Source organism: Cornus florida, unplaced genomic scaffold (genome assembly GCF_030987335.1).
Source record: "Cornus florida cultivar Cherokee Brave unplaced genomic scaffold, ASM3098733v1 CherokeeBrave_3.0.0_Hap2_Chr06, whole genome shotgun sequence".
NCBI classification, from domain to species: domain Eukaryota; kingdom Viridiplantae; phylum Streptophyta; class Magnoliopsida; order Cornales; family Cornaceae; genus Cornus; species Cornus florida.
The window spans coordinates 50,148,273-50,172,238 of record NW_026775576.1 but is presented as its reverse complement, the minus strand read 5'-3'; the positions used below and the strand labels follow the sequence as shown (position 1 = coordinate 50,172,238).

Here is a 23,966-nt window from a genome sequence, read left to right as displayed (position 1 = left end):
GGTTTCCCCATAGTTCAAGGGGGTTTTTGCATTTTACCCTATATATTATTATAAGTTTTGACAAGTTTTTCTCTTGGACCAAAAATATAGGATTTAACCACCTTCAGCTATAAAAAAAATAAATAAAAAAAATAAAAAATCGCAAGATACACCCTATTAAAATTAACACTGTCACTGGGAGAAAATTTTGTAAGAACTTACTACACCTTTTCACTATATTCTTCATTTCTACAACCTTAAATTCCAAATGACCATTTTTTATTACAAAGGAAATAACAAAATATTAGGCAAAAGCTGATGAATGATGCCATGATCAACAAAAGAACTATGCATTACAAATTTCAAGTCCTTCTTTCGGCCAAGGCATAAATACCCTCTAATCTGCGGCATGTGCTCGTAAGGGAGAATCTTGAAAATCATATTAACAAAATGGGTCTCATGTTATAGTTTAAGTGTGACAACCAGGATTTTTAAGAATTTAAATTATATTTATAAGAGTTGATTTTTTAGTTGTCAAAAATTGATCATTTAGTTTTAAATTGGAGACTTCAGTGTATAATTTTGTTACATATTTTATATATGTATTTGTTGCATTAGATGAAAAGGAGAGCAGGTGCCGAAAATGATAAAGAGAAAGGAAAGATATTTTGATTATGATTTGTTTGCTGAAATAGAAGGCAGCCAAAGTGGGTAAGGAAATGAAATTGTGATGATGTGTTGTATTGGCGGGCCCACTCGATATTTAAGGAATTGATTAGTTTGTTGCATAGATTATATATATATATATATATATATATATGGACAATACTTGTATCCCACCCAAGTTGGATGAAGTTTGTCCAACCTGGGTACGTGGCCTAATCATATGAAGACATGTGTCCACAATTAGTATTAAATTAAATTGGGCATTGCCCAACAATTTTTGGGTATGACCCATTTTTTTCTCTCTCATCTCTCCAAAAATCTGCACAGTCCGATGGTTATCAACAGCTCATCTTCTTCAACTTCAGCTAAACCTCGACTCTTCCAAAAGCCCTTCAGTTTCTCTCTTTCCCAATCACAACAAAACCTTCGATATATCATCTCTGATAAACACCAATCAAACTGAAATCGTGAAGGACAAAACCCTAGATCCAGTTTCCCCTGTTTTGGATCCACCACAACTTCCTCAATCTCCACTGCCTTTGCCTCCCTTGCTGCCGCCGCCACCACCGTCGGTGCAATGGGAATGAGACGGAGGTTATGGAAAGTGATTAAGGGGGTTCTAGGGTTAGGGTTAAGAAGTTTGGGATATGTCGGAGCGCTCTTCTCGGTTTACAGTGGTGGAACATTTGGGGAGTGAAGGAGAGAGAGTGTAGTCAGTGATGGAGACGGGTTGGGTAGGGGGAGGGAGAGGGGCTGCAGATCAGAGACAAAGAGAGAGGGAAAGGCTGTAGATCAGAGGAAGAAGAAGAAGACGCAAATCAAATGAGAAGGAAAAGAAAAAAAAAAAAAAAAAAAAAGAAGTAAAAAGACGGGTTATACACGAAAATTGATGGGCAATGCCCCATTTAATTTAATACTAATTGTGGACACGTGTCTTCATATGATTTGGCCACGTACCCAGGTTAGACAAACTTCATCCAACTTAGGTTGGATGCAAGTATTGTCCTATATATATTGCATCTATTCGATGGGGAAAAGGGTGCAGCCGAGATAGAGATAAGAAAGGAGCAAGTGGAGGAAAGAAAAAAAAAATGGGGCGGGACCCACTAGGATTTGTTTGGCCAATTTTCCTTGGTTTTGAATTGTTCACGTGGCTTTATTTTGGTGGTATGGATTAGTTGTTTGTTTAAAATGATAAAAAGAAGAAAGGAGATAAGAAGGCAAGTGGTTGACGAAATTGAAAAAGAAAAGAAAGAAAAATGTAATAATTTAGTGGGGTCCACCAGAGACTTTTGGGCCAAAATTATTTGTGCTTTATGCACGTGGGTTTGTTGGCTGATTTTTGTGCGAGGTCAGTGGATTTGCATTATATATTTGGCTGTTGTGTGTACTAAGTATACAAAGAAGAGAAAGATAGAAAAAAATTAGAGAAAGACAGAGAGTTTGAGAATAGAGAGTGTGCCGAGATGGACAGAAGTGAGCTGAGAGAGAAGTCCGACAGGTTGCAAAGGAGGCTGAAGTTTGATGCTCCAATGATCCAGTGAGGAAAACTCTTTTTCAGTGTAGGGCTCTCTATACCTTAAATGGCTTGGAGTGATTTTGTTTCAATGGTTTTTATTAAATGTTTTCATTAAATGCATATGTATTTTGTTTATATACTCACATGAATATGTATATTTTGTGAATCTATTTTGTTAAACCTCTATGAATTATGGTTTTTCCTACTGGGACTTTCAATCTCACCACTCTCCAGTTTCAGGTACCGAAGATGAATGGAGATTGCTAGTTTCGGGCTTAGGTGGAAGAGTCGGCGTTGCAGGATTTATTTTATTTATTTGGAGGATTTTTGTATATTTGAGGAAATTGATTTTGTATAAAAGAGGACATTTTTTTTTTTTTTCATGGGAGTATTTTGATGTATTTGAATTTGAATGAATTGAGGATTTTATTAGAATTTTCGGGTCGTGACATTAAGTATACAGAAAGTTGCTCAAATTTGCTGATGATAAGAAATCTTAATCGAATCAAGTTGGATATTTTGGAATTCAAATAACAAATATTATTATTAAAAAGTATTGAATTAACCCAGATAAGTAAAATGGGTCAAGTGTAGAAACACCTTTGCACTATGCTTACAGTGTATATCACACCCCTGGTGTGCGAAAAGCACCCTTAATGTATCAAATTTGTGCAAATAGGTCTTACCAACATATTTAAAGTATAGTTAGACTAAAATTCCCTTACTTTGACATTTTATAAAGGATTAAGTACAAAAAACACCCTTGCTATATAAAAAATGTGCAAGAAACATACTTATTGAAAAAAAGTTCATATTTATGTATTATTCATCTTTTGAGCCAATTGCCCCTTAATCATAAATTGTGACTAAATATTTTATAAAAATCCCAAAATACCCTCTCTGCTCTCTGTTCTCTTTACCATTTTCTCTCTTGATTTCAATCCCTTTGAATCTATCTCTATTCCACTCTCTCCCTTGAACTAGGCAACGGCCCTCCATGCATATAAATAGTATATAGCAAGGATTAATACTACAACCTTCTCATAACATAGGAACCATGTCCAGATTTGAAATTTTATTTTTACTTTTTCTCATTGATAATACTAATATAAGAGGAGTGAGAAATACAGAACAATAAGAAAGTGTAAAGGGTAATCACATAGCCCTTGGATGATAAACCAATTCTTTCTTATGTGCTTCAACGATGATTTGGAATGGAAAATAGAGATTATATATATAGGGATATATATATATATATATAGGGAGTGAGGGTGATAGAAAATGGATGAAATAAATTGGTTACGGTGGTGTTAGAATCTGTGATGACCATGCCATCTTCCTTTTTTTTTTCGACATTCATTTTATTCATTTATTTATTTTTTTATTTCTTTTCGTGTTTCCTTAGGATTTTGTAGAACCTAGGGTAGGGTTTGGTGTCCGGAATCGGTTTCCGGCATCCCATGCCTTTACATTATTTTATTTTATTGTCAATGCATAGTTTAATTGTGTAGAAAAACATACTTGTTTAATTTCATTTCTTGAGGGTATGATTGCATTGTTTCTTCAAGAAACTTTTCATTCTGGGGTTATTTGTGCGATTATCTTTTTGAGATATCTTGGCTTATGGATCTTTTTGCAATTATTTTTGTGAGATATTTAGAGGAAGAACTTTTTTTATAATTTTTGAAAAGTGTGACAAGTGTCACATTTTCCTGTTGTCATTTCTGTGATTTAATTGTTAATTTTATTTCTATGTTTTTGCATGCTTCTAGTTTGGCACGATATTCGATTTATTTTGGTATCAGAGTTATATTGTTTCGTTAAAAAAAATTTATATACAAGATCTTATGTCATAAGAAGTCTATACGTCCATATTAAATTACTGTGAATTATATCAAATATTTCAAAAAGAAAATTTTAAATTAAAGGTCTTTTTATAATAAACCTAAATTGATAAGTATAAAATATAATTAATAAAAGTTTAAAGGGTATCTAAGAAAATAGTAAGTCTCACATTAGTTAGCCACGTGGTATTTTGTTCCACCTCAGCCTGCCACATAGGAGTCGATAGAGTCAAAGTCGGGTTGTGTAGCATCACCGTATGTATAGATATATGCTCTTGGAATAAATATATACTAATGTCAAGGGCGGCTCGATGTAATTCAAGGTCTTAGGCGAAAATTAAAAAGTGGCCTTTTTATATTATAATATGCAATATATTAATTATTAATTAAAATTAATTCTTTTTGCTTTTTGAGATGCAAACTTACTAATTAAATTCTTATATTCAAGTTGGTTAAAATATATTTTTCAATAAACAATATAGCCAATCCATTTAATATTTCTAATAACATAGTTGATCATAGATATGATTTTATTGTAAATCAAGTCACTGGTATTTTTTTTATTTCACTATTATATAATCTTCTAATTCTTTTAGATAATTTGATTGTTCATTTGCTGAACTTTCATCTAAATGTTTTATTAGGTTTTGATTATTAGTTGTAACAAATTTATTAATAACTCCCTTTTGAGATTGGATTAATTTATATTCTTCTCTTTTTTTTTCTTCTTTTTTTTTAAAATTTTTTTCAAATCCGGATTTTTACTTTCTAGCATACATATTCAAAAATATGGATAAAAATAGTCACAAGACTCACAATTCACAAACAAATATACAAATATATGAAAAATATAGATATATACAAATTTATAATAACAAAAGTTAGTAAAACTAAAAAATAATTAAAAAAAAAAGAACAATATAACCTGATTTAAAAAGACCCAATTCAATGCTGCTGCAAATTCTTCAATAAAAGAAAAGTACGTTCAATTTGAGATTTGAGACTAATGAATATTGAGTCGAAAAGAAAGAAAATTGTAAAGTTGTAATGAAAGAGGACTGAGATAGAAGATAACTTGTAACTTGTAAGTAACTTGTTGAAATTGCTGAGAGAGGTGGTACAACTTACTGAAAAAATATTAAATATACATAGTGCTGGTGTAAAAAAAAAACCGTGTATAAGAAGAAAAAAAATATTAATGAGATTTTTTAGGAGATAAAAAAAAAAAAAAAATGAGATATTTTAGGAGATAAATAATTTCTCTCCCTGTTAAAGTTTAATGAAAAGGGTAAATATAAGGAGAGAGAAAATAAAAAAAAAAAAAAATTATCTTAGGATATATATTTTATAGAATTAGTGTTCAATAAGGAAACAATTATCATATATCATATACAAGGCAACTCTAATTTATTGAGGCCTTTTATTAGTTGGGGCCTTAGGCGGCCGCCTAACTCGCCTAAGGCACGAGCCGCCCCTTACTAATGTACTCTAGCAATCTTATGTATGATCAACTGGAATAAAATATTTTCAAATATTCCTTCATATCCACTTATTTCCAAGATGCTTTATGTAGAAGATGATATACTCTAGCAATTTTATATATGGTCAAGATGCTATATGGAAATAAGTGGATTAAATATATATGTAGAAGCCCAGATGAAATGATATATAACTCCAAGCAGCATCTAAGTCAAACGAGCCCCTAAAAAATATGAAAATGTATATTTAAACAATCAGCATATGAAAATACACAATATCAACAAAGAAAGCAGAGCAAATAAATCACATTCTAACAATTTTCTTTTTCTTTTTTTCACAGATCATTCAAAAAGTTTCTTGCTTCAGCAGAAATTCAACCAGTTCGGATTCCCATGCAAATGGGGAGGAAGGCAGAAAGTCCCAGTTTGACAGAGAATTCAGACACTGGTTGTGGGTTGGCGTGGGGGCTATCAATATCAATCTGGAATATACAAAAATATATATATATATATTACTTGTCATCATCTACAAATGTTTCAGTAAAATTTGCCTAAATATCTAAATTTATACAAAAAGAAAGAATATGCAATGCAAAAACCTTGTAAAGAGTGTCGAATTTTTGCTGGTTTAGACTCAGGAAATTCAATAGATGAAACAGAATCTGCACAGGAAAAATTAAACTTTAAATTCAAAAGACGATACAAGTACTACTGTATATATATGAATTTCCACGTGTGAAGGTTGACCAATTCTGACCTACTCCAAGACAAGTTATTCAACAAAACTTATTATTATTATTATTTTTTTCCAATCAAAAATGAAATTTAGAAACAAGCTATCAAAGATTAGGGTGGCAATTCGTGTTATGGATCATAATCATATCGTGTCGATGTAAAGGTATTCTACTCAACAAGTAAACCCAAACCCGACCCATTTAATAATCGTGTCAGAAATTCTTAATACTAACCCTACCTGTTTATTAAATGTGTTAACGTGTTAACCCATTTAATGATCTGTTTATCAAAATGAGAAATTTAATATTAAATCAAATAATAAATAGTAAAAAAAAATTGTCACAATTAATCTAAATATTGAAAATAAGAAAAAGAAACATAAATCGTAGTCAATATTTATATTGAAGTGACTTAACTGCTTATAATAATTGGGTTTAAACAGGTAACATATTACTCACAATTATGACATGTTGAGTTAAACGGGTATAAACGGATTACACGGGTTGACCCTCCTCAACCTTAACCCAATACGGTTAAGTAAACGAATTAATCATGTCAATTCGTTTATGACCCAAACTCGTTTAAGGTCAATCTAAATCCGCTTATCTCATATCGTGTTCAAATCGTATTGACAAGTCGTGTAATACGTAATTTGCCACACCTACCAAAGACCTATATGAAAAGCATTAGAATGTATAACATCAATAATCTACAATATACAATATGAGTATGAAAAATTAAGTTCAAAGAGAGATGAAACTATGACACTATTGAATATTTGAACTTATTTGCGTTTAAGGCAGGCTAAGGACTACTCACTTTTATATGACGTATCAGCTTGCTCCTCCATTACTAGATGGATACCCAATTTCCTGACCTTCACACTTTCTGAAGTCAATATAATTGAAGCCTCAATATAACAGCCATCTTGATCTTGACAAATATTATTGGGGCTGAGATTTGGTTTCGTCTTCATCAAATTTTTAATTGGTATAGAAACCCCTTCCTCCTCATCAAAATATTCGGTTGTCTGAATCAAAATGATATGATCTGAACCAATATCGGTTGATGTATAGAAATTTTCAAACGATGTGGTTATTATGGAATAACCATCGACTTTGATATTCAAGTCAATACCATCGAAAGAAGTTCCATCACATTCCAAAGCAGCACCGACGACAATTCCTTTGATGTCATTGTAAGAAGGTAGATTATGATCATTAACCTGCAAACACACTGAAGTGATCTCACCCTCACTCTTATGGCTGAACCAATGCGGAATATCACTTCCCGGAAGAATCATTTTACCAATTACCTGTACCATAAAAATATATATATGGCGAAGCTGAGTTTCTGATACATGCATACATAGACATATAAACACAAACATATATTTATAGAGCTAGCGCTAGAGAGAGAGGAACCTGAAGTTGACTTCGTAATGATTTATCTGACATAACCAATTTGTGGCACTCAGTGAATATGAATTCCCGATTGTCTGGACTGCCTACACTTGGCGGGAACCAATACCATTCCAATAATATGCAACCACCTGCATCCACAAAACGTATAGATGATGGAAGTGACGTCAACGTTCGGAGGCTTCTGCAATTTCCCAAACCAAGCCTTTCCAGCTTTGTGAGTTGAACGAAGCTTGGTGGTACGCTTGCGAAATTGTTTCCATTTAGAATTAAGCGTCTCAATGAAGATAAGCCCGAAATATCGTTGGGGAAAAATTCCTCTGATAAATTGCAATTCCTGAGATCTAAATCATTTAAAGTGCACAAACGGGAGAGCAGTTCCAGTTGCAGATAACTTGAATTTACAGTTGCTCTCCTCCCCATGAATAATGAAAATGGAAACAATGAACTTGACGTTCCTTGAAAATCAGAGAGATTAAGGATTTTAAGGTTACTCAAGTCTACTATGGATGACGGTAACTGTTTCAAAGCAGTTCCTCCCATCTCAAGGGATTTTAAATCCTTCATTCTAGAAAAAATGTTGCTTGGAACAATTTTAAGCTTTCTGCAGTCCCTTAGACATAAAAATCTAAGTCCATTAAGATGTTCCATTGACAATGGTAACTCTTTTATTGCACTCCTAAAAAAATTAAGATGTTCTAAACAACCCATGTTCCCCTCAATGTCTGGAAACTTCTCGAGTTTTGAACAAAATGATAGATTAAATTTTTTCAAATTTTTCAGCTTGATGCTTCTTGGAAGACCCCTCAACTTTTTACATCCATTAAGATTCACATCAACAAGCCTCTCATGGACTCCACCAAAAAGTTGAATCTCAACTAGATTCGTACATTCTCTAAGATCTAAATTCTCGAGGCATGGCAAACAGGACAAATCAGGAGTTTTGTTCAAATATGGAGAGTGACTGAGATTAAGGAACCTTAACTTCTCTAGAATCTGTTGAACAAATATGCAACGCAAGAAAGAAATTAGCTATATTAAACCCAACAACACTATTCATATGTATATAATTGTGTAAATAAACTATGATCATACCTTAACGGGAAAACTAATTTGTTTCATTTGGCTATGGGGAAGGCCAAGATGAACAAGACTTCGTGGATGGAAATTGGATGGCAAACAGCTTGTCGAGTAACCGTCCCAATCAAAATAGCGTAATTCATTTGAAAGATATGTAATGCGTCCACATGAACGTATGCCACTGAGTTTGAGAAATTTAAGACTCTTCAACTTCATAAAGACGTCAGCATTTACATGTAACTCCTCCAATGTATCATCGTGAGGCCTTTCTAGCATAATGCCTTGAATTGATTCTGTCCCCTAATTGACAAAAACATGGTGTGAGTTACCACATATGGAAAATCTAATTAGAATTATACTAGTTTATATATCCTTATGTGAAAAGAAGATAAAGCAAGCCTACCCTTTTTGAACTACTTGCATGTCGAAAAAAACCTTACACTATGTAATTAGAACATACCGTATTCTCTTCGAGTACTTTATAAATATCTTCAGGAAACCACAACCTACTGCGTTTGCCAGGATCATTGGGATATTCTTGTCGAACAATTTCTTTACCCATTTCTTCTATTAAATCATGCATCCACAATTTATTCCCATTGGAGATGGTTATCAAGGACCGCTCAATAAGAACGGCAATTCGTGGGTGAAACTCACTACTACTCAGTATATTCATTACATAATCTTTATCATACCCTTTGAAGAAACAAGCGATGTCGAGGAACAAATCTCTCTCTGTATCATTTAGGCCATCAAAACTAATCTTGAGAACATCATAAATTTGATTATTTGGAATTTTTTTCAAATTATTTAGTTCACATTTCCATTCTTCCCTGCTTCTGTTATATAAAAAAGAACCCAAGACTTCAAGAGCTAGTGGAAGGCCTTGTGCGTAATTTATTACAGCACATGAGAGTTCCAGATAATTCTCTTCCGGATAGTTCTTCGAAAAGGCATGCCAACTAAAAAGTTGAAGAGCTTCATCATTATTAAACAGCTCAGCCCGATATATTACATGATCAACTTTATTCTCTACCACCAAACGTTCATCTCTAGTTGTTATGATGATCCTACTTCCAAAGCCAAACCAGTCCTTTCCTCCAGCTAAACATTTTAATTGCTTCACATCATCCACGTCATCAAGAATTACAAGAATCTTTTTGTGACAGAGTCTTTGCTTTATCACATTGATTCCGTAATCAACATGGCATATATCTAAATCTTCTCCCATGAGAACGCCTTTCAACAGTTGTTGTTGGAGATAAACCAGACCATGCCTTTTTGATTCTTCTCTTACATTGCCAAGGAAATGACAACTTTCAAATTGATCTAAAATTTGATTGAAAACAACTTTGGCAATAGTTGTTTTACCTATTCCACCAGTTCCACAAATTCCCACTATCCGCAAATCTTTTAACCCGTCGTTGTCGAGCAAAGTGACCACTTCATCCACACGAGAATCTATCCCCACTTCATACTTGGTAACATTTAATGGTAGGTGTCCCAACACTTTTAAAGTTTCCTGAACAATTTTCTGGATAAACTCTGCCTCATGCCTATCAAGTACAAAGCATGGTTAAACAAATCTAGCTAGTTTGATTGCACTAATAAGAGAAATAAAATTGAAGTTGCTATAATAAATAGTTTTGTCAATTTTAACTTATATATGGGCAGATAATAACAAGCAACTGAATTCGTTAATTAAAATGTTATAAATAGATTAATAAATCTTTAAAATGTTGTTAACAAGATGATAATGAGTGGTGCTAGTAGCTAGACAGTCACGTGTTAGAGTGAGAAGAAAGACATTAGAAAATACAACAAGTATAATGGCCGAAGACCACTTCTGTATAGGCAATGGCTGAACAGTACATTATTATTCAAATTAGAATAATTCCAAAAGACAAAAAAAAATTGAATCCATAATATAGAACTGCTCAATATAACATACAAAATGAACTTTCAATACACAAAACCTTAAATTTAATAAAATAGGCTATTCAGTTATAGTCTAGGGTAACTCATCTATGACTGGATTTAAGATTAAAACACTGATATAGAATAGGCTATTGAGTTATAGTCTAGGGGTAAGGGTCTCCTCCCCTCCAATCTGAGAGGTTCATTCAACTCAACATAGGGGTAGAATGTGTGTTATATGCTAGGACAACAATAAGGATCTCTCCTCCAAATCGATTTCTTGATGGAATAATTACTTGGGGCAACCAGGAGGCAGATATTAGTGTTCAAATTCTGTAATGAATGTGAAAGAATTTTTATTTATTTATGACCCATTTAGGATGTTGACATTGATGAAGTTTACCTTGATATTTAACATAAAAAATAAATAGAATAAAAAAAACAATTAAGCTAAATACTGACAGAAGTAGATGTAATATTAGACTAATTACCCATTTGCTATATTCTTTAACTCCCATCCGCTTAAGTTTGCTGCCTCCACCAAAGCTGCCCTCCACCTGATCAGCTTTTCGTTGTCCTTCCCAGATGTTTCTTCATGCTCTCCAAATGCTTCTGCAAAACTTCGCTTTTGTTTTCGTACTTGCGAGGGATCCACATCATAAAACACTGGGAAAACTGTCAATCCCATCATGTTCTTGCATTTAATGATTTCTACAAGTTCATCAAGGCACCATGAGGAGGATGTGTAGTTTTTCGAGAAAACGATGACTGCAATTCTCGATTTGCTGATAGCCTTGAGGAGTTCCGGAGAAATCGATTTTCCTCTCTCGAGTTTCTGATCATCTTTGAACGTGTAAATTCCTTTCTGTCGCAAAGCCATATAGAGATGGTCTACAAAGTTTTTGCGAGTATCTTCACCTTTAAAACTCAAAAAGACATCATAATTCCATTGAGGAATGGAGGAGGAAGAAGAAGCAGCAGCCATATATTAACACTTTGCTAATTTGTCAATGCAGAATTACCCAGAGGGGTTGCGATACTTTTTTCAAGAGCTCTCTTCTTTATTATATGACTGACGGCCAAGCGTGCCAAGCAATTATTTTCTTCCAATACTCAGCTTTACTTTGGAGGATGAATGTCAGAGAAAGAAATTGCTGTGAACTTTCCTCCCTAAGAAAATGAGAATATATGACTCGCATAAAAGCTTTGCTTTGGGGGATGAAAATTGTACAGATGAGGAATTTTTTTGTTGGAACTTGATGGTAAATTGTCATTGTCGTGAGCCGTATTGATCGGAAAAATAGAACTGTTAAATCTGCAGACTTTAATGCAAGCTGTGGAAAACTTTAATGCAAGTTGGATCATTCAGTCCAATTATAATCTCTACGGTGGGGGAAGCTGTCGGTGCGCCAAATTAGGGACATAAGAAAGTAAAACTTTTAACCGTGTGTTCACACGCCCTAAGAAAGATTTAAATTCTCAAATATTTGCAAGCTGTCGGTGGGCCGAATTAGGGACATAAGAAAGTACAAACTTTTACTGTGTTCACACGCACCTTAAGAAAGATTTAACTCCTCAAATATTTGCAAGAGAATTACATTTGACAAAGGCCCATTTAGAGGTCATGTCTAGAGATTTTTTATTTTTTATTTTTTATTTTTAATTTTATTAATTATTATTATTATTATTATTATTATTGTCTATTGTTTGCAGAGTACATGGCAAACAAGACAAGATTACATCATTAACATTAACCACAAGAAAAAGCTGAACCCATTAGAACATGCAGGAGACGCATCCTACACACGCACCATAACAATCATGATTGCAATATTTAACAGGTGGGCACACAAGAAATGCCACACAGCATGAGGCGGCAAACAAGGACGACAGAACAACGCACATTGCCGGGAATAGTATATCGCCAGTGTGCTGCCATCCCCATAAGCGCCAACATCATAAACGTCCTCTGCAATATAAACCCCCACTGGGCATAGAAAGCATCCACAAATATCCATATTGGATATGCACAAACCTGGCCATACAGTCTGGCAACGGCTATCCACAACCCAGAGGCAAAAGCGGCCGATTGAAACACAACTTTGATTTGGAAATTGTGATACCCTTCGATTCTAGAGCCACAGGTGATCAAGTCCGAGCACACAGATTCGAGGGATACCAAACAATTAATATTTAAATGAACACAGAATACAACAGAATAATAAGAATTAAATAGTAAAGTTGAAAGAATCTAATTAATAAAGTCTTCAAAATAAAACTTATAACATCCTAAAACTTTCCAAAACCTCCAACATTTATAAAACTCGGGAATCAATCTCTAGTGGACCCCTAATAAAAATCCCAAACAGAAATGTAAACAACTAAAATGAAATCCAAAGCTAAATTATGAAAAGAAATCCTACGTCATCGAAAGAGTGAGTGACAGTCTCTGCTCAACGTGAACAAGCTCTACGCTTGGAACTGACGAACACCTGGAAAAAATGATAGTGGGTCAGGCCCACGAGCAAGTTCTATACTACTACAATCCAAATAAAGACCTGATACGCATGTACATCCGAAACAACTCAACAATAGCTATATAGTCCGTACATATATATATCCATACTAAGGGACTCTCACTGGACTACAAAGGGGGTCTCAACCTGAATAGAGGCAATATGCAAAACGCATCTGAAGTGGGCATGTGTACCTAAGCCTAATAGGGTACACCACTACCTATCATAGCCAGTTATGCATTCCAATGCATATACGCTCCCTAACCATCGATCCTGAGACTCAAGCTCATATCGTGGTACTATAATCATATATGTAAAAATCCTATCATATCCATCCATAAAAAATCCAGTTAGTAATTGAACTTATTCAGCTGATCTGACTTAAGTATAAGTAGGATTTAATTTTATAATCCATTCCCTTATTTCAGAATAGGTAGGACTTAGCATTTTGAGCTAATCCATCTCTAATATGCCACCGTCCCATACCGGTGCATATTATCTAACCATCCAACAATTGAAAATACAGACAGTAATTGTAAACATCAACTGATCCATAATAAGCATAATAAAAATATATAAATTAACATGCTAATTTGATCATACTCCGCAAAATCCAATAATTGATGAATTTAAGTAAGAATACAATTAAACATCAATTCATCCCTAATGAGCCTAATTCAAATATGTAATTTACATGATCGTAATATGCTGGTATTATATTCTTCCTACTGTATTATTAATAATAGAAAATTGCTATAATAAAGCTAAGCAATTTATATAGCCATCCCGTAGCTATATGCAAATTTGTTAAAACTCTCATATTGTTTAAAAATCTCTAGCAATAACAGGTTTCTTATGCATACTATATTTAAAACTTGTCCCTATAAGCTATTTAAAACCTCCCATAGCAGTTCTTAGTTGAATCTAGAATTTAAAACTCAATTGTAGTAGCAAAAACATCCCCGAAAAAAAAAAAAAAAAAAAAAAAAATTCGGCAAAGAGCCGGCTCCCTAACAAAGGGAGTCGCCTCCACCCTCATGGAGCCGACTCCCTTGGTTAGGGAGCCGCCTCCTAACAGCCTAGAGCCGGCTACCCACTAAGGGGCCATGGGAGCCGCCTCTCTCCAAGAGGGAGCCGGCTCTCTCCCTCATCTTCATCGTCTTCCACTCCTCGGGTGACTTTCCCACATCCAATTCCCCTCTGTTAAGGTTCCTAGCAGTCATAGCTAAGTCCCAGATTGTCCTAGCAAGTTTGAAAGTCCATGATGTATTATTAAAATTAATTTAAACAGAGAATCACGCAAGAAATCATAAATTCAAGAAACTAAAATTTATTTAGATACATATTGTTATGAATCAGATTATTACATGCATAACAGATAAATTTTTAACATTCAATTAATCCTGGAATTATTTAGGCATGTAAAGAACACGAAGCCTAAGGGAAAGAGTTAAGAATAGAACTTGCCTTTGAGATTTCGGTTCAAAAATCTCAGCGTTATCTTCTTAAATTTTTTGCCGATCAATTGACTCATTCCTAGTCGTCTGTTGCCCTTGGTTCAACCCACGAACAACACCCCTTCCTCTTCCTTGGTCCGACCTTTACTTACGGCCGAAACCCTAACTGATTCGCTCTGTTTCTCTATATACATGAATAGGGTTTTTGTTTCACCCTTGGCAGACGCATGCTGTTATATATATAGGCTTCAACTTAAGAAACCTAATTTTAGTTATACTTAGGGAATGAAAGTAAAAGAAAACACAAGTTGGCTAACCCTTGAAGAATATAAAACCTTAGAATTATAATATACATTAAATAATGAATAATACTACTAAGTTAATTATTAATAATGACTAAGTCCACCTAAGCATAAATGTAATTAAAACAAATAAATCAAATAATCAATTAAAACAATTAATTCATTTTCTACATAAGCATATAAAAAAATAAATAATTCAATTAAATAAAAACAATTAAAACAACTAAGAAAATAATCAGATAATCAAGTAAAAATGTGCACTAAGACAATAATTACAAATACCGAGACTATCCTTTTAAAATTAGGGGTATTACATTCTTTCCCCCTAACAAAAGGAATTCCGTCCTCGAAATTCGCTCTTACCTTCTTCCATTATTTCAGGAAACTGCGAATGAATGACATCCTCCCGTTCCCAAGTAGACTCAGCCTCATTGTGGTGACTACACTGAATACGTACTAAAAGGATAACCTTATTACGAAGAATCTGATCCCGACGGTCGACAATATGACATGGTGGCTCCAAATATGTTGCATCCGGCTGCAACTCCCTAACATCGATATACTGATATCAATCCTCATCTAGTAGAAATTTTCGCAATATGAAAACATGAAACGTATTGTGCACACGATCAAATGATCCGGGAGTGCCAACCAATAAACTATAGCTCCAACTCGATCCGTAATTATGAATGGACCGACAAACCGCGATGAAAACTTCCTTTTCTTCCCAAAGCACATTACTCCTTTCATAGGAGATACTTTGAGGAGAACCTGATCCCCAACCTGAAACTCCAATGCACGAGTACGATGATCGGCATAACTCTTCTGCCTACTCTGAGCAGTGCGCATGCGATCCCTAATAAGAGCATTCTTTTTAGAGGTATTCTTAATGAACTCAAGACCCAAAACTCTACTCTCGCCAACCTTTATCCAACAAACAGGAGATCGACATGGTCGGCCGTACAATGCCTCAAACGGTGCCATACCAATAGTCTTCTAGAAGCTATTATTATATGCAAACTCCACAAGTGGCAAATAATTCTCCTTGTGGCCCTTGAAGTCAAGAACACACGAACGAAGCATATCCTCCATGATCTGATTAACCCTCTTGGTCTGTCCATTAGTCTGAGGATGATAAGCAGTACTAAGATGTAACTCTGTACCCAAAGCCTGCTGAAAACTCTTCCAAAATCCTGACACAAAGCTCGAGTCCCTGTCTGATATAATAGATAATAGAATGCTTTGCAACTTTACAATCTCTGTAATGTAAAGTCGTGCCAACTGTTCCGAAGTGAAATCAGCGCGAATAGGTAAGAAATGAGCTGATTTAGTTAACATATCAATGATGACCCAAATGGAATTGTGATCCTTTAATGAATTAGACAATCCCTCCACAAAATCCATAAAAATGCTCTCCCACGTCCACTCTGGTATAGGTAGTGGCAGTAAATTTCCTAGTAGCCTCTGATGATCAATCTTGACCATTTGACAAGTACTACACTGAGTGACAAAAATATCAATGTCCTTCTTCATACCTGCCTACCAAAATTGCCGCTTCATATCCTGATACATCTTGTCTCCTCCTAGATGAACAGAAAACTCAAAATGATGAGTCTCAATCATCCCATCCTTCCTCAAATCATCAGCAGAAGGTACAACTTGATGAGCACTGAAAAGTGCGTATTTACACCCCTTAAGTTTATGCATTCTAATACCTTTATTTATCTTACTTTACCGTTTTAGATTGATTTCGTATTATTTCCATTTTCAGGCACTTATCCTGAAAATAACCTAACTCAGCCAAATAAGAGCTTAATTGAAGTAATTCTAAGATTAAACAAAGAAAGGAGCAAAATGGAGAAAGAAATAAGCAAAAAGAAGCAAGGCAGAAAGTTCGATCGATCCAAGTCCAAGGTTCGATCGATCGAACATTGATCGATCTCAGCACTTCAAGATAGATCCAAGCCTTAGCCCAAAAGCACTTAAGTCTAAAAGTTCGATCAATCCAACAACATTCTTCGATCGATTGAACACCTTTGTCCTTATCCAAATGATTGATCTTATCCATAGCTGTCCACCCACTAACCACTTTTGTCTTTTTCCCAAAAATATCTCCCAAAATATCTCGGATTTGTCTTTTCCCAAAAAGCTCAGCCAGTTGGATCGATCCAGCCTCATTTTGATAGATCTTAGCCAGTTCGATCGATCCAAGTCCAAGGTTCGATCGATCGAACTTCCTCTAGTGCAAAAAGTTAAAATTCCAACTCATTGAAAGTTATCCTTTATCCAATCATTGGAGAATATTGTGTGCACGACCCTAGCTCATTTAGGGAGTCATTTAACCTACCTATATAAGGATAATGATTGCTTTTGAAGAGATATATAGCATAGGAGATCAATATACAATTCTAGGGTTTATTCTAAAAGAGGGAGGAAGTTCTAGAGGAAGAGGAGGCTAGAGACACTATTGGAGTTTTTCATCAACAAGGAGCAAATCTCTTCCATGGAGTTAGCCCTTGAGGGTTGGAGCATCCTCACTATGAGTGGCTAGACATCCTCTTGGGGCTAGAGTTAGCCCCAAGCATGCTTTCTATATCTTAATCTTGTGTATTATTGAGGGATTAGTGTTGTAATTAATGTTTTGACACTTCAATATATATAGATCTTGTTTACTCAATGATTTATGTGGTTTAATGCTTCCAATTGATCATTATATTCTATCCATATGTCTATGTATGCTAGAATAGATGTTCGTGTGTTTGTCTCTAAATTTGGTGTTATTGATGCGTGTCTATGTGTATTGATGCTATAGATTTAGAGATTGTCAAGACATAGTGCTTAAAAGAATGCTCTTGTGATTTTCTTAATGGTTCATACTTATTCCTTGATGAATTGTGCCTCTCCCCTAGTTTACTTTCATGCTAGTAGTGTAGATGTAGTGTAGTTGTAGTGTAGTGTTAAATGGGAGGACAATCTATGCTTGTTGTTTGATGATCCAAGCTTTTGAATACAAGTAGCATATGTCTCTAATCTTGTGTTATATTTGGATTGTGAACTTAATGAAAGGATTAATGACTTGTTTTGATCTATTGTGCCTTTCACATGTTGTTTAGACAATATATGCTTCATTGCTTAGATATATTGTGCCTTTCACATGATGTTTAGACAATACATGCTTAACTAGTCATCATTGCTTATTGAATCAACCAAACACACACCTTAATGTTGCAACACGCTAATTGCCCTCATTAGTCACTTGTCAATGGTATAGAAATGCATTACTTGGTGGTGATCTCTAAACCCCAAGATCTCTCTCTCTCTTACTTAGTCTTTATTGCATTCCACTATTTAGTTTAATTTGCTCTCTAGTTTAATCAACCAACCAACAATTTGTTTGATCACTCGACCTAATAACCCTAATAGCGATTCCACAATCAACTCCGACTCCAATCCTTTGGGACGATCCCTACTCGCCCTAGCTATATTTATAGTGAAAGGTAGTAGTGGCTTCTATAAATGTAAAACTTGGCCACACTAACTTGCACACAAATTTGGCGCACACTGGGAGAGACACCAAGTTTTTGGCACCGTTGCCGGGGATTAGGCAACGTCGTAGTTGTGGAATTAATTAGGAATTAGTACTCTTTTGATCGTGTCTTTACTTTATTTTTATTTTTCTTTTAGTTACTTATTGTGTTTGTTCATCTTCGACAAGGAGCATTGAGGTAGAAGACAAGCAAAGGACCATCCAAGCAAAAGAGCTAAGCAAAGAAAGGAAAAATGCTAAAAACTTAAAAATTTTTGCTAAGCTAAGCTTTAAATTTGGAGTTGAAGTGCTAAAGGACCTTTGTGAGATTTTCTTTACTCAATCCCTTAGTTAAATCGTCGGCCCGCATAGAGGCTTGTTGTTCAATTCTTAGATAAATCGTCAGCCCGCGTGGAGGCAATTTTATTGTTCTTTGCATCATCATTGGTAAAGCATAGGAACATGGGTTAAGTGTTTGTGGAGGAAGTTTCATTGCATTGTTGTGAAGGTGAAGTGTTACATTGTGTATGCATGGACGTCGTTCATTGAGACCAACTCTTGTCCCTCTTGATTTGCATCTTGAATCCATCATTAGAAATCCTAGGGGAAGAGGAAGTTCAAATAGAGCTTATCTATCAATGGATGACCATAATGATGATCATATTGAGGACCTTGGTCACATAGACTAACAAGGTATCCTTCATCCCAATGTGCACAATGAAAACATGCAAGTACCATTAGGCATGCCAAGGCCATTCATCCAACCACCACAATAACAAGGCCAAATTCTATATGGAATTCCAAGGCCAATGTATGCTCCACAACCTCCCATCATCAATTAAGGAATTCAAAACCAAGGTGTTCAAGTTGCACCTCAAGTAGCTAATCCACCTCTTGCTTTGAGAGATCACTATGTGTCTAATGAATACAATGTACCCACATGCATTCAATTGCCACCATTTAGAGCACATCATTATGAGATTAAAGTACAAACTATTCAAATGCTTCCTAACTTTCATGGACTTCCTAGTGAAGAACCATACAAGCATTTGGATGAGTTTCTTGAAGTATGTTCCACCATAAAATATACGGACATGCCGGAAGAGGTCTTAAGACTCAAAATTTTTCCATTTACCTTAAAGGATAAGGCAAAATATTGGTTTAACAATCTTAGGCCTTTTTCAATCACTTCTTGGGTGAAATGCAACAAGAGTTTTTGATGAAGTACTATCCGGTTTCAAAGACCAATACCATGAGAACCTCAATTCGAGAATTTTCACATGGGGATGGAGAAATGTTTCATGAGGTATGGGAACGCTTCAATGAATTGCTTAGGAAGTGTCCACATCATGACATGCCCAAATGGCAATTAGTTCAATATTTCTTTGAGAACTTATCGGATAACTATAAGGGTATGGTTGATGCTTCCATGGGTGGCTCATACATTGATAGGCATGAGGATGACGTGTGGCGTCTTTATGAAAGCATGAGTGAAAATTCTTTGCATAGAACATTATCATCCAAGAATGGTAGAAATTCACAAGGTAGGAAGAGTGTTGGCTTACATCAAGTTGACCATTCAAATGAAATAGCCGCCGAAATGAAGTCTTTAGCTCAAAGGTTTGATCAATTCTTGATTAACCAAAACTCGGCGAACCAAGTATCTTCCTTTTCTAACCATTCTCATCGTGCATCAAATGAAACTTGTATGTTGTTCTTCATTCTACTTCTCATTATCCTCATAGACAAGTGCAAAATGAACCTAATGAACAAGTCAATGCAACTTTTGTGAACCAAGGGAACAATCCTTATGGTACTCATTATAATCTAAGTTGGAGGAATCATCCGAATTTCTCTTGGAAAAACCAAGGAGAGGGCTTAAACCCTTCCCAAGGCGGTTTCCAAGGGAAGTAAATTCCTCCTCTACTTCAAAACCAAGGATCCCAAGGTTATAGACCTTATCAATCACAAGGGAATCAATTTGCTAATTCTCATTTTCCCAACCAATCTTATTCCCAAGGAAATACTAGAAGTCCCGCCTTTGAAGAAAAAGTTTTGAATGCTTTGGGCACTCTTGAGGCAAATACACAATTACTTCATTTTCACTCTCAATCCATTGCTAAGCTAGAAACCTAAGTAGGGCAAATAGCAAGCACTCTTAATGCAAGAGAGAAGGGAAAGATACCTATTAATGCTCCACCTAAACAACAATGTGTTGTGGAAACCCATTCCTCATCAGAAAGGCATACCATTGAACATGTTAATGCGGTGACTACCTTGCGGAGTGGTAGAGTTGTGGACAATCAAGTTGAAATGTCTAATGAAAAGAGTGAACCAGTGTAACCTCAAGTTGTCACCCGTCCCGTTTCATATCCCATTCCTCCTTCATTGCATACACATGATCTTATGAATGAGAAAGTCTTGAAAAATGTGTTTGAAAAGGAGGTCTTAAAAAATGATGCTGAAAAAGAAGTTTTGTTGAAAAATGATTTGAAACAAAGTGATTTGAAAACTTCTTGTGTTGAAGAGAGTTTAAAAGAAAATTTTGAAAAAGTGTTTGAACCAAAAATTCCATTTCCGGATGCCTTAAAAGGATCCATTTCAAAAGACAAGCAAAAGGCAAAAACCAATGAAATCATGGAAATGTTTAGGTAAGTGAAAGTTAATCTTTCACTTTTGGATTCAATCAAGCAAATTCCGGCTTATGCCAAATTCTTGAAAGACTTGTGCACCCAAAAGCGGAAGAACAAGAGCCAAGCACCAAGAAAAGTGGTTTTGACTGAGCAAGTAAGCTCAATTTTGCAACATAATACTCTTCCAAAGTTTAAGGACCCCGGTTCACCTACTACATCATGCATCATTGGTGATCATATCATTAATCGGGTACTTCTTGACTTAGGAGCAAGTGTTAACCTTCTTCCATACTCGGTCTATGCCAAATTGGGCCTAGGTGAATTGAAACCGATGTCAGTAGTTTTGTAACTTGCCGACCAATCCATTAAGAAGCCTAGGGGTGTCATTGAGGATATTTTGATTAAGATTGATAAATTCTTCTTCCTGGTTGATTTTGTTGTCATTGACACGGAACCGGTTTCCAATCTTAAGAGCCAAATTCCCATTATCCTTGGCTGTCCTTTCTTGGCAACCGCCAATGCCAACATCAATTGTAGGACCGGGGTAATGAAAATTTCATTTGGCCACATGAAGGTGAAGTTGAATATCTTTAATCCTATACCCAATTCATTTGACAAATATGAAGAAGAGGTCAATGTTGTGGAAAAATGTCATGATCTTTAATGTCAAGGAAATGAGCTTGTGTAAAACCAAAACTTTCAAAGGATCATCTTCAACCTTGCATTCTCAAAGTGTTGTTCCAAATTCTTGCTTTGAAAGGGCATGGAAGCCCAAAGGTTTTGATTGCATAGAAAAGGGATCAAAAGCTTCTTTTGAGCTTGATCCAACAAGTTCTTCAAATGACCATTTGTTGGGTGGACTTCAATGCATCTATCATCCCAACAAGGAGGGGATGCTTTACAAGATCTTTGATCCGGGCTAAAAGAGCCCAATGTCTTGCTAGAGACGTTAAAGACTAGTAAAAAGGCATTCGTTGGGTGTCAAAACCCTATTCCTCCCCCATTTTTATCTTAAATTTCATTTCTTGCGAAGTCTAGATACTTGTTTTTGGTTCATAAGTATTGAAAGGAACTTTGGTGAGGATTGCATGAGCTTTCATGTCATAATTGAGTATTTGGTAAAAGTTCGATCAATCTCAAATTAGAGTTCGATCGATCGAACTGTCGATTGCACTCAACACTTAGAAAAATTTTGAGCCTGCATCCAACTGCATCCAAATCACCTCTCAGTCCCATCGTTCGAACTCAGTCTTAGATCGATCAAGAGACTTTCGATCGATCCAACTTCCAGGTTTGATCAATCTCATGACTCAACACTTAGAAAAATTTTGAGCCTGCATAAACCTGTATATTTTAACTCTCGGTCCCATCGATCGAACTCATTTCTGATCGATCGAAGGTTTGTGATCAATCTCACTCATCTTTGATCGATCTAACTTTTGAGATCGATCCAACTCTACCTTAGATCGATCCAACTTTTGTGATCGATCTCATTTCTTTTTCTGATCGATCGAATTTCAAAAATCTCATACACACACTTCTTCATCTTATCTTATATTCATACTACCTTATATATGCCCAATACCTTTGATATTCCACATTGGATGCATTTCATACTTACATTGTTTAGCATGTTTCATACCCTACCACTTGCATAGATTCATGTCATATTTGTTTTGTTTATCTTATTTGACATACATGTTTCTATATTGTGTTTTACATTCTATATATATTGGCATTAACCCTTGAATTTCTATTTGCAGACTATGGTTCGCGTCAAGACTGTAGCGCGTAGACACTAATACGGCACCAGAGGTAGACTAGACGACGAGGCCGATCCATCTCATGCCCGGGATTCTAGTCCCGAGGATACAGCGAGGAGAGTCCGACAGCGGACTGGGGAGACTGCACAGCCCTCTCATTCAGAGGAGCCCTTACATCCTACTCCACCACAGTTCCCGGCTCATCTCGCATTCACTCCATCACCATCTCTACCGTACACTGGAGCTAAGTAGCCAGCTCAGCTGGCTCCACTTGCTCAGCTAGCTCATCAGGCGCGTGATAGGCTCGTACCTCGATATACGCGTATGACGATCGAGCATGAGTCAGCATTCGACACCGATTTCTTCTCTCGATCGGTGCTGACCCAATTTGCTTACCAGGACATTGTCCAGAGGAGCCTTTCAGCTATTCTTGCCCCCATTACAGAGCCTGTCTACCCGCAACTGGTACGGTTGTTTTACCAGAACCTCCGACGTCGCCGCGCACCACAGCCGATGGCCATGAGATCACCATCATAGTGGATACTCTGGCCCGCTCAACCCGCTGTCCACACCGATGCCCTCCAGAGCTCCAGGAGACATATTCCAGGCTATACAGGCCTTCTTATACTGACATGGCAGTTTTTCTCACAGGTCACCATGCCAGTGGCGAGACCCTCGCCACCTGGACATTCCTGCCAGACGACCTGTGGTTTACAGATTCTGAGCTCTACCGGAACATTTATATGGCTGGGCACAAGATTCAGAGGTGGGGTGACTATCTAGCAGCCCTCTACACCTTCTACACTGACCAATGGGTGTCTATCCCCGTGCTCATCTGGAGCGTGATGAGGAAGCTCTACAATGAGTACGTCAGCAAGGAGGCGCCCGGAAGGGCCAAGTCTCTTCCATTCAACCACCTCATCACCCAGATATTGATTGATCAGCACTATCCCATTCACCCATGGGAGCACCCCGAGAGAAGTTCCAGTCACTTCCGTAAGAAGGACTGGGACAAGAGCTACCGAGCTATTATCACTCGTCTGTAGGTCCATGCAGTACTGGCCGCAGCAGAGCTTGAGTTAGAGGATGAGGAGGCAGCAGAGGCAACAGCAGCTCCCGTAGCAGACGAC

At 36.1% G+C, this 23,966-nt stretch overlaps 1 protein-coding gene, 1 long non-coding RNA gene and 1 pseudogene across 4 annotated transcripts; 1 reads left to right on the top strand and 2 right to left on the bottom strand.

The window, feature by feature from the left end:
- The first annotated feature begins 829 nt into the window (after window positions 1–829).
- Window positions 830–2,599, top strand: LOC132311487 (uncharacterized). 2 transcript variants are annotated; one of them, XR_009483022.1, is made up of 2 exons: window positions 830–2,207; window positions 2,405–2,599. It is a non-coding gene; the product is annotated as an uncharacterized LOC132311487 (long non-coding RNA). The 2 variants fall into 2 exon arrangements; XR_009483023.1 differs by having other exon boundaries at window positions 2,399–2,599.
- A 3,106-nt stretch (window positions 2,600–5,705) lies between these two features.
- LOC132311486 (disease resistance protein RUN1-like) lies at window positions 5,706–12,071 on the bottom strand. Of its 2 annotated transcripts, XM_059809399.1 has the most exons (7): window positions 11,131–12,070; window positions 9,183–10,278; window positions 8,738–9,022; window positions 7,646–8,638; window positions 7,041–7,536; window positions 6,086–6,148; window positions 5,706–5,968 (listed from the first exon to the last, which is right to left on the bottom strand). In XM_059809399.1, exons 1-7 carry the CDS (start codon window positions 11,622–11,624, stop codon window positions 5,964–5,966), a joined length of 3,432 nt encoding a protein of 1,143 aa, XP_059665382.1. In that variant the 5' UTR covers window positions 11,625–12,070; the 3' UTR covers window positions 5,706–5,963. The 2 variants fall into 2 exon arrangements, with proteins under 2 accessions (XP_059665382.1, XP_059665381.1); XM_059809398.1 differs by lacking the exon at window positions 5,706–5,968 and having other exon boundaries at window positions 5,975–6,148; window positions 11,131–12,071.
- Window positions 12,072–19,697: 7,626 nt separating this feature from the next.
- On the bottom strand, window positions 19,698–19,796 carry LOC132315372 (small nucleolar RNA R71; annotated as a pseudogene).
- Between the last annotated feature and the right edge of the window lie 4,170 nt (window positions 19,797–23,966).